This window comes from Microcaecilia unicolor, chromosome 9, assembly GCF_901765095.1.
Source record: "Microcaecilia unicolor chromosome 9, aMicUni1.1, whole genome shotgun sequence".
Lineage (NCBI taxonomy): Eukaryota > Metazoa > Chordata > Amphibia > Gymnophiona > Siphonopidae > Microcaecilia > Microcaecilia unicolor.
The window spans coordinates 4,939,813-4,951,188 of record NC_044039.1 but is presented as its reverse complement, the minus strand read 5'-3'; the positions used below and the strand labels follow the sequence as shown (position 1 = coordinate 4,951,188).

General features: G+C 48.4%; 1 protein-coding gene across 1 annotated transcript; it reads right to left on the bottom strand.

The window, feature by feature from the left end:
* Positions 1–4,332: 4,332 nt before the first annotated feature.
* Positions 4,333–6,255, bottom strand: LOC115477754 (potassium voltage-gated channel subfamily A member 5-like). The gene is made up of 2 exons (XM_030214824.1): positions 6,204–6,255; positions 4,333–6,173 (listed from the first exon to the last, which is right to left on the bottom strand). The coding sequence occupies exons 1-2, from the start codon at positions 6,253–6,255 to the stop codon at positions 4,333–4,335; spliced, it is 1,893 nt and encodes a 630-aa protein (XP_030070684.1).
* Between the last annotated feature and the right edge of the window lie 5,121 nt (positions 6,256–11,376).

Below are 11,376 nucleotides of genomic sequence, written 5' to 3'. Positions count from 1 at the left end.
AGAAACTGGAAGATGTTCTTAAATAAAAACTTTATTGAAGGTTTGAAGACTCGACACAACGTCGTGTTTCGGCCGTCAGGCCTGCATCAGGAGTCTGCTGTGCAGAGTGCTGCAGAGCAATGTTGATGGAAATCCTCTGAAGATTTTACAGCAGTCTCTTGCACGGAGAATTGCTAAATAGTAATGAGGTTGATTCTTCAAAAATAACGTGGTAGTCTTTAGAAAGACTATTTAAAAAAGTCCGTCAGAAGCGCTGCACGCACTATTGATAATGCAGATGAAAAAGTTGTATCCCAAAGGAGCTGCACTTTTTGGCGCCTTTTTTTGTTTAAAGTGCAGTTCCTTTGGGATACAGCTTTTTCATCTGCATTATCAATAGTGCGTGCAGCGCTTCTGACGGACTTTTTTAAATAGTCTTTCTAAAGACTACCACGTTATTTTTGAAGAATCAACCTCATTACTATTTAGCAATTCTCCGTGCAAGAGACTGCTGTAAAATCTTCAGAGGATTTCCATCAACATTGCTCTGCAGCACTCTGCACAGCAGACTCCTGATGCAGGCCTGACGGCCGAAACACGACGTTGTGTCGAGTCTTCAAACCTTCAATAAAGTTTTTATTTAAGAACATCTTCCAGTTTCTGGTATCCTTGGTCGTACTCCCACTTTTTACACATTACTGTTTTTACCATGGGGTGCTTGAGTTTTCCGCTTGCTGGCGGATCTTCTCTCAAGTTTTTGCACTAACCATACTTTAACAGCAAAAGTGAACAAAGTGAGAAGGCTGTGTGGTAATCGTTGGGCCCTCTGAAGTTATAGCACTGAGATGTTGTTTACTATGCACTGATTACACAAGTGACAGTGTAGGATAAGTGTGCAGGCCACACCCATTCTCCAGCCATAACTCACCCAGTGCCGGGTGTGCAGTCAATGCGTGAATTAGCATGTGCAAAGTGACATGCTGCCATGGTAACAGTTACCATGCTTGTGTGATACTAGGATGTACTAATATGAATATTATTATTTGTTGCATTTGTATCCCACATTTTCCCACCTATTTGCATGCTTAACACACTTTAGTAAAAGAGCCCCCTAAGATCCAAATTTGGGGTTTGCAGACCCTTTATGATTCTGTTCAGACCCTGAGCTGCATAACCAGGAGTCCCTTCTAATTACTGAAACACATAACAGTTCTGATATTTCCTTTTGTGTAAAACATTGGAGACTGGGGTGCACTAGGATCTTGTCATGTGTTCCCCATCCTCAAGTGTAAAATTGTAAACCAACCAGAAACACTGTGACACGTGTTCTCTGAGCCGGGAGAGATTCTGATTTTGAATGTTTTCTCCCATGTCCCATGTGAGAAAAATGCTCAGGACGGTTGGCTTTAAAAAGGCAATTTCAATTTGTAAAACACGTGGGCAGGTGCACAATCCCAGGGTCTTTCAACCTGCCGAATTTTGCTCCAGTTCTCAAAGCATTAGCCCCCACCCCACCCCACCTCACCTTCCCTTTCAAAGCTGCCCAAGGAAAAATACCAGCAGAGACCTGCACCTGTTTTTCAGACCACACAATTCTTGTCTAGTTTTGAAAACAGAGGTGCATATTCACTTTCGCTGACTTAACCTAAAAGAGGTGAAAATTACCTGCTCCCTGACTCTGAAGCCAGGACTGGCTCAAGGAACCATGGCACCCTCAGTCACCTTTTGGTTTGGCACCCCCCCCCCCCCCCGGCCTACCTTTAAAGGCAGTTTCCCCCTCCTGTATACCAACAGCTTTTCACCTAATGCTATCCGCCTTGACCCCTGCGTCTTCCTTCTGCCGCACCCCTGTGGAAACAGGAAGCTATGTCAAAGGAGGGGCCGGGGGCATGGCAAAAGGAAGACTCTGGGGTGCTGAAGCGGGTAGTATTAGGAGAAACGCTGTCTGTGTTTGGGAGGGGAAAACTGCCTTTAAAAGGTAGGCGGGGGAAGGTAGCCTGAGAAAGAAAGAGGAAGGGGGTTGCCAGCTGCACAGAACACCACCAGGTAAGCTCTGGCCCAGTTTAACACATAGGGCAATAGTTCCCAAACCTGGCCCTGGAGGCACCCCAGCCAGTCAGGTTTTCAGGATACCCACAATGAATATTCATGAGAGAGATTTGCATGCACAGCCTCATTCATTTTCATTGTGGATATTCTGAAAACCCGACCGGCCGGGGTGCCTCCAGGACCAGATTTGGATACCACTGTTATGGGGCCAGTGACATCACAGGCTCAGGTGTTTGACGCCTTTTTTTCCAGTGTCCTGGTCCATAGGTTTAAGGTAGCCCTGCCCCTGTCTGAAGCCTCAACAAACATCGTAGATTTGTGTCAAAAAAATTGGAAAATGTTTCATTAACTTTTTTTTTATATATGTTTGTATATTTCAAAAATTTGCAATAAAGTTTGGGTTTAAAAAAAACAACAAAGGAGCATCATTCTCCTCTATCAATCTTACTCCTAGTTCTCCTTTCTGCTATCTCGAAACAGGTGTTTCTCCTATTTTTTTTACTTTCTCCTCTATTGTCCTGATTCAGTTAGCCTTTTACCCATGGACACAAATGAGAGAAAAGCCTCAGTGCATCAGACCTTAGTCATTCACGCTATGAATTGGGAGACTGAGTTTCTGTCCTACAGTGCAACCTTGTCCAGGGCAAGTGATGCAGTGGTTGGGTCCGGGAGAGTAGAAAAACTTCTAAAATTAAACGCAAAACTTCTTTTTAAAATTTGAGAGAAAGAAAAAATTAATAATTGTGTTTGTTTTCTGACTTGGAGAATTATTTTTTCATGCATGGCTCCAGTGTGAAGTGCAACTTCAAAAGACAAGTACATTTGATCAAACATTCAACAAGTCTGATCATTACCTAAGGACACAGACATCTGTTAACATAGGAAATATATTACTTTGACTAAGAAATAAAAAAAGAACCGAAAATAGGACAGTGACAAACCTTTAATGCAGAATCAGGCAGGCGCATCTGAGTGCAGGGGGAAGATGTCCATCCTGGGATGGGGCCTTTGGCTGTAGCCGGCCAAAGAGGGAAAATCAAGAGAAATCCTTCAGGATCAGGTGGAGGGGAGCCCGCATGAATACCCGTTGCATAGACTGAAAGGGTCGTGGTGCCATCAGCTCCGAGATCCCTCGTGGTCCTCTGTCACAAGAGGTGGTGGGAGTGAAATCCACAGACAACAGTGCGAGAAGAAAGACGATGAGAGTTTCAGAGAATTAGTGGCCTTGTCCTTCACTAAAGGGAAGCACTGCGGGGCAAGTTGCCAATCAGTTAAGGGGCAGGAGGGAGCTTCTGTCTCCTCAAACGCCTTAGAAACAATGTAAAGTGTTTGAAGTCAAGAACAATCTTCGCTGTGACCCTGCTACTGTATTTCCCTTTTCTTTTTGGAAAGTGCTCAGTTTCCCACTTGTATGAAACTAGATTATCTATTCTTAAAACAACCAATCACCAAATAAAAGCTGAGAAATACAGCGATTGCAGAAAAACGGGTATTAAAAATGTAAACTGTTTGTTTCAAAAGGATAAAAAGAAGGTTTACTAAACTGGACAAAAACGGACCATTGAGACTCTTTAATAAAGTGTAGGGGAAGGAGGTGTAAAGAAATCTATTTACAGTATTTAATAAATTAAGGCTGACATATAGAACCATACAATAATATTTCTTCTGGAAAAGCACCAAATTCACTGCACATACTAAGTAACCAGAGTTCATTGTTCACCATGAATGTAAAATCCCAGGAAAAAAAATTGCTATTTTTTTTCAAGTAGTTTTGTAGTAAGTTATAAGTGCTCTGATGAAAAGACAATTTACTGAAAGAATATGTTCCATCCATACATAATAAATAAATAAATATATATATAGAGATATATCAACATATGTACTTGGAAAATTTGAAAATATTTCGATTCAACCTTCTTGAAGCTTCCATCAAAAAATATCTTATATAATAACCTTGTGCAAATAAAGGCAGGTCCTTAATAATCCAGCTGGGGGGTGGGGTGGGGTGGGGGGGAGACACCAGATGCAGCTCCTACTGCAATAACAATATTCTGACTCCCCCACACCTGCAGCAAGTCTTTACCCGTCTGTCTTTAAAAATAAAAGCTCTTTTGCGTTATCAAGTGACGAAATAAACGGCTTTCACTTGGGCTTTAGCCGTCCTCGGTTATAAACTCTACCCAATACTGTAAAAGGTGCTACAAAAACGTGATGGTTTTTTTTCCCCAACAGCAAATACTGTTAAAATGCTGTCTAGTGGTCTGATCTCTAATCCCGTGGCGATTTCCCCTGGGTGGATTCGTGTTACAAGTCCGTTTCTCTGTTGGTGTCCAGACAGAGAGCATACAAGGATTTCCTCAGATCCACGTTGCTTTTGGCTTTGAGGTTGGTCTTCTCCAGTGACCCGGTCCCATTGTTCATGCCCTCCACGGTGTCCAAGTGCACAACGGACTTGCTGAGAGATGAGTTACTGGGGCTTCTCTTAAGGTCCCCCGCGCAGCTGCCCTGGCCACTGCTCCCCTCCTCTTTCAAGATGCCCTGCTCCTCGTGATCGGTCTCCCGGTGGTAGAAGTAGTTGAAGTTGGACACGATGACGGGAACGGGCAGAGCGATGGTGAGCACCCCGGCGATGGCACACAAGGAGCCCACGATCTTGCCGCCCACGGTCACGGGTCTCATGTCCCCGTAGCCCACGGTGGTCATGGTGACCACCGCCCACCAGAAGGCATCGGGGATGCTAGAGAAATGGGAGTGGGGATCATCGGCCTCGGCGAAGTAGACGGCGCTGGAGAAGAGGATGACTCCGATGAAGAGGAAGAAGATGAGCAGCCCCAGCTCCCGCATGCTGGCCTGCAGGGTCTTGCCCAGGATCTGCAGCCCCTTGGAGTGGCGGGAGAGCTTGAAGATGCGGAAGACCCTCACCAGCCGGATCACCCGCAGGATGGCCAAGGACATGGCCTGCTGCCCGTTGCTGCTGCTGCTCTGCCGCTCGGCCAGCTCCGTGCCCAGGGTGATGAAGTAGGGGATGATGGCCACGATGTCAATGATGTTCATGATGTTCTTGGAGAACTCGGCCTTGGAAGGGCAGGCGAAGAAGCGCACCAGCAACTCGAAGGTGAACCACACCACGCACGTGGTCTCTATGATGAAGAAGGGATCTGTGAGACCCCCGCCGGCCACCGGACCTCCTGCTACCGGACCTCTGCTCCCGTTCTCGGCCCGACCCAGGGGCGGCGGGGGCGGTGGAGGGGGCCCAGGGGGCAACTCGCTCTCGTCGCGGAACTCGGGCAGAGTCTCCAGGCAGAAGGTGATGATGGAGATAAGGATGACCAGCACCGAGACGATGGCGATACCCCGGGCCGAACTGGAACTCTCGGGGTACTCGAAGATGAGCCAGAGCTGGCGCTGGAACTCATGCTCGGGCAGTGGCCGCTCTTCCTCCCTGATGAAGCCCTCGTCCTCTCGGAACCGCTCCATCGCCTCCTCGCCCAGCTCGTAGAAGCGCATCTCGTCGGCAAAGACATCGATGGACACGTTGACGGGCCGGCGGATCCGGCCCCCGGACTGGTAGAAGTAGAGGATGCCGTCGAAGCTGGGCCGGTTCCGATCGAAGAAGTACTCGTTGCGCAGCGGGTCGAAGAAGCGCATCCTCTTCTCCGGGTCGCCCAGGAGCGTGTCCGGGAACTGGTTGAGGGTGGAGAGTTGGGTCTCGAAGCGGAGCCCGGCGATGTTGATGATGGCCCGCTGCTGGCTGCTCTCCTGCTCCATCATGCCCAGGTCGAAGCGGTGGTCCTGGTCCTCCTCCTCCTCCTCGTCGTCTTCTTCCTCCTCCTCCAGCGGCGGCCCCTCCTCAGCCAGCCCGATCGCCGTCTCCATGGTGCCGTGACCACGGTTGCCAGGGTGGCTCATGATCCGGTCTCTGGCTTTCCAGCAGTCGCCCACGGCAGCGGCACCTCCTCCTCCTCCTCCTGCTGCCGCGGTTCCACTCCCCCGGGGCGCCTGCTGCTGCCGTTGGCAGCTTTCTTGTTGCTCTGCTTCTTCTTCGTCTCTCCTGCGATGGCCAAGCCAAGATGGTGCCGTGGGGATTTGGAGCAGATTCCGTTTGCTTGTCGTGCTCCCAGAGATTGCATCGTCTTCCCCTCCTCCTCCTCCTCCTTCTCCTCCTCCTCCACCACCAGCCAGAGCCGGGGCTCCTCCGTTCTCCAAGCTCAATAGAGCGATCTCCATCCTTGCACCATGCAGTCACCTCCCTGAGCTCAAGTCATGCTGAGGGAAGGGGGGGGGGAGGTGGGCTTCTCCTCCTGGCCCCCTCCAAAGCTGAAACGCACGACACAGCCAGAGGGAGAGAGGAGTAGCAGCAGACGGATCCGGACACGACCCAGAAGGACCGAGAGCCTGGTGCAACTGGCTTATGCCGTGTGAGCTTGCACTAAACAAGGCAAGAGGAGTCCCGGATGAGAAGGAAATCATGATTCCTGACGTCAAGGAGCCGCTGTCCCTCCATCCCTGGCATCCGTGTCATCCCTCCTCCCCCAATCTGTTCATCTTCTCTGTGACACGGGCCAAGTGGAGGGATTGGCACTTTAAGGGCGCTTTGGACAAAGCAAGATGAGATCCTGCGGTGCCCTATGGATTCATGCCCATATGTGACCCCTATACCCCTCTGACCGCAGTAAAATCCTCCTTGTAGACCACCTGGGATTTGCACAGTGCCCACCTTTCTGCTGATGACAGACGGAGCCTCTCGCTCTCAGGCATCAACCGTTCAAAACCAGAACCCACCCGAGGGCTACAACTTATTTCCTTAGCTGGCCAGACGACACCAGAAGAAAAGGTGGTATCTGTATTAACTTGGGCAAATGCGTGTTCATTTTTTATTCTAGAACTGTGAAATAGACGCATTTTATTTGCATAGGGTATTTTTTTAATGGGTTTATTGAAAGGGAGGGGGGGAGGGTCGGGTATTCACCTGACTTTGGTGTGATGCTGCTGGTGGTGGTGGTAGTGAGGAGGTTGATACGCACCTAATTTGGAGGGGAGGTGGGGAGACGGCGCGGGGTTGACACGAGCCTGACTTTGTATAGATTCCAAATTTCCTTAGAAATGTCTTCCGTGCTATCAAATTCTTTGGCAGACTTACATGTCAACGGTGATTGTGTATGTATGTAAAAAAAAGTAATGATTTCACGACTGAGATTAGTCAAATAGGAAGTAAAGTAGTCCGTGTATTTAAACAGCACTGCGCGCGCAAAAATAAATAAATAAAGACTCGTTAGAGTAGAACCGTTCGGCTGCTGATTCTTTTAACAAGCTATAGAAGGTACAATAAAATCTAAAATGTTAATGAATGTGGCCATAAAACAGATGAACAAAAGCGTTATTTCTCCATTTTAAATAAATGTCTTTTTTTTTTTTTTTTTTTTGTTACGGTGAAATGAAAAATTGCTTCTTATGGAGGGAAAAAAAAAAAAGATTCGAGAGGGATTGGTTGTGGTCATTAAAAGCCTAACAGATGTCACGTTTAAAAATCGGCCTGGGAAAGCGAGTTTAAATTGCCGTGGGATAGATAATCCCGTGCGCTTTTTAAATCGAGTTTATCCCAATCTCATTCCGTTCTCAGCAGGCTCCGGATGTTGCAAACAAGGCAGCCACACAGGTGCGCCTTCTTCTGCTCATTTCCACCTCTAGTATCGCTTATGTGCACAATTGCTCTCTTTTGAGAAGGCTGATTCATTCTTCAGGCGACATCTAAGATTGCACATAACAGGAAGGTGCGGGTTCTTCAGCTATGCGATCAAACGTTACGACGCCTTTGAAGGAACGTCGTTTATCTGCAAAAATAACTATTTATGCACGGTTGAAAGTCAGTGTCCGGACGCTTTTTCCTACGTGGGAGGGAACTTTCTTATCCACAAAAGTCAGAGGAATCCAGCGATAAAAAGACTGACTGGAATCTGTACATGAAAACCAGAAACCAACTATACAATGAAAGCCATAAACTCAAGAGAAAAGATGCTATTTTTGTGGCCAGAAAATCCAAATATTTCCCGAGGTTGTCCATCCCAGGTATCACTATAGGTGGATCCCTTTTCTCCTAATTTGATATCACAGTCATCAGTATGTCTTTGAGTCTTTGCCATTGGGGGGGGGGGGGGGACAGGTCACTTAGGGGTCTTTTACTAATCTGCACTAAACGTGGCCACCATCATGCTCACTTCTAAGGCACTGATGCCAGCTAGGCTAACTTGCACGTCCCTCCTTCCCTGCACACTCTCCTTCGTTACTTCCAGGTTAGTAGCAAGCTAAACTCTGATGTAGGCCATAACATGGGCAGGCTGCACACTCTCGCGCCCCCTCCCTCGCTTTTCCCCTCAAGCACACACAAAACAGGCATGAGACAGATTTTGGGGAATAAATGGCCACAGCTTTATTGACAACACATTAAACTGCCCCTAGGAAGCACCCGAGCCTTGGGTTGGACATTGCAGATGCTCCAGCCCTCTGCCATGCTTATCCAGCTAGAGAGCCAGCATCAAAATTCCCGCACCGCTAACCGCCGACCAAGAGACTCCCCTTGTCTCGTCGGCGACTTTTAAGTGGTGCAAGAGGGCATCCCCCGAAGCCCCGCCCCTTCCGGCCCACCAGCCAATGATGGGCGAGGTTCTCCTCTACGTCATTCAGAGGGAAGCCGGAAGGGAAGGGTTGCTCGGTTCGGGGAGCTGCTGCATGGCGGCCGCCATGTTATTGGCGGCTGCTCGGCATGCTCCTCGCCGGCCTTCTTTACTTATTCTACACTGCAGCTCTAGGGCAATTAAAACACTCTCTGCACCCTTATTCACACTTATGGCAGCTCTTGTGTAGTGTGCATGTCAGGAACCTCTCCTCTGACCTGGGCGGAGCCAGTGCAGGTCACCAGCCCTATACGAGGCTATAAGGAGACTTCTGGGGGAACCTTAAAGTCTGTCTTATAGCACAGGTCAGCTAACTCTCCTCTGGCCTCCAGAACAGGGCACCAGCCCTATGTGATGCTGTCCATGTGGATTAAAAAAAAAAGTTTACACCTTCAAGCAGCCTCACCAGGGCCCTCAGCCGGTTTGCGGTTGCTGTCCAAAGTCTGGTCTGTGCAATTCATGACCTCTGGCCTCTTCAGTGGGTCATTTCGTTCGCCTCCGCATCAACAGGTCCAAGACAGACCACGACCGATACAGTGTCACGACCGATACTGTGAAACTCCTCCCGACATGTTGCTGCTCACTCCCGAAGCAATTAAGCAGTTAGTCGTTGGAGGCCACATTGCGTGGCTCAGACTGTTGGACTTACATTTGTCATCAGGTGCGATGTTGACCATCGAACACTCTTCAAGCACGTGGTAGCCTGACCCCTTGGTATACACTGCAAGACAGGATGTCTTGGATACAGTGTACCTGGCTAAGGATTCCAGGTATGGAGGGCACCAGCTCCTACACCGCACCCCTCCCGAAGCCTTGTTTATTTACTTGGGGGATGACATCAGCCACACCCCAAACTTGTATCTCATTGAGAACGACTTCCAAGAGGCATTTCAAAAGGTGACCCAAGGGATAGGGGGAGACCCGGGGTGAGCTTCGCAACCCCGGGTTGTGGCGGAGGCACCCGAGCCTGGGAGCTGCTGGAACAGCACCCGAAAGGGAGTTTGGCCGATTGAGGCAAGGACAGAAACACTCACTGGTGGCACGCTAATCACCTCGCTGGCTCTAAGCGGCAGGTGGAATGCTAGACTGGGGTGCAGTTCAAAGCAGACGGACACGGGGCCAAGCTGAAGGAGGAGATATGGCTGGCCGACACATGGACCAGTGAGTCAGGCTCCCTAGCTGGAAAGGCAGGGAAGGGAAGGGAAGGGAAGCCTCTACAACTAGGACTCTAGGCTCGAGTGCCTCCTAGGGGTTAGGTTAAGATGTTCTAGTAAAGCTGTGGCCATTTATTCCCAAAACAAAACTTGCTTCTTGCTCAGTTATTGTGTGCCTGAAATGTGTGGGCTGAAGGGCGAGAGTGTGTGCAGCCTGCCTATGTTATGTTATTGTATAATATTATCTTTTCCCTCTTATTCTTTATTTTTCCTTGTATCGATTCTTATGGAATTGTGTTATTAAAATCCTTAAAACATGGCTGACTGGCCACATAAGTGAACTCAGTACTATAAGAAACGTACACCATCCGCTAGGTAAAATCACCACTGAGATAAACAAAGAAGTCACGGCCTCCAAGGACAAAAACCAACAGCTGTCAGTGGTCACAATTTCGGGACGAGCCAAGTGTTCACCTTTTTCAGAAAAGTGAGGTAATTCTGATCCATATTCAGAAAGAGCCTATTCCATAGCATAAGCGTTGCCATAAAGGCACAGACTGAAGATCCATCAAGCCCAGCATCTTGTTTCCAACTGTGGCCAATCCAGGTCACAAATACCTGGCAGAAACCCAAGTAGTAGCAACGTTCCATGTAGAACCCCAAAGAGCAGCAAGGTTCTAGAATTCTAAAGAATAACAAGATTCCATGCAGAATTTCAAAGTGTATCAACATTCCATGTAGAACCCCAAAGAGTGTCAAGATTCCATTCAGAATCCTAAGTACATAAGTGTTGCCATACTAGGACAGAGCAAAGGCCCATCAAGCCCAGCATCCTGTTTCCAACAGTGGCCAATCCAGGTCACAAATACCTGGCAAGATCCCAAAAGAGTAAAATGAAAAGAAGGCTCTCACCCAGTTCTTATCTCGTATTGCCCGAAATCAGTTTTCCCAATCAAACTCTCCACAAAAGCCATGAATGAACCACTACCTTCCATATACCTCTTGCCCCCTCCCCACTTATCACCAGCCATCTTCAACGTTGCATATAATCAATCGCTCCCCAAATAAACATGTCACCCCATAGGCTTCCAAACCCCATCCTCTCACACCCACATGCATCACCACTTTGTCATTGACCATAACCCAACCCCTAACCTTCAACTGTGCTCAGCTGGCTGTCATACATACACCAATACCTCCCCCAATCCTCCCCACACTCTACCCCCTCACACATACACCATTAGTCTGACCCAGTATGGTTACTCTTATGTAAGTCATTCTCTATAGATCACCTACAGTTAGGTGCCAGAATGAGCAACTGCCATTATAGAAAACGAACACAAGTCTGCCTTGTCCAATGGCCGCTGTAAATGCCCGCACCTAACTGTAGACTGGCACATAAATGCTGATGTACCTGCCTGTCAGGCCCCTCTCAGGTCCACGTCCCCCTTGGAGTTGTGTGCTGTGGAATTTGAGTGTGCAACTTATAGAATACTGACTAATGACAGCTACTCATGCAGGTA

Coding starts and splice junctions, on each gene's coding strand:
- LOC115477754 (XM_030214824.1), bottom strand. CDS start 6,255: ATGGAGATCGCTCTATTGAGCTTGGAGAACGGAGGAGCCCCGGCTCTG. Junction 6,174..6,203: donor AGGAGCCCCGGCTCTGGCTG/GTGGTGGAGGAG, acceptor AAGGAGGAGGAG/GAGGAGGGGAAGACGATGCA.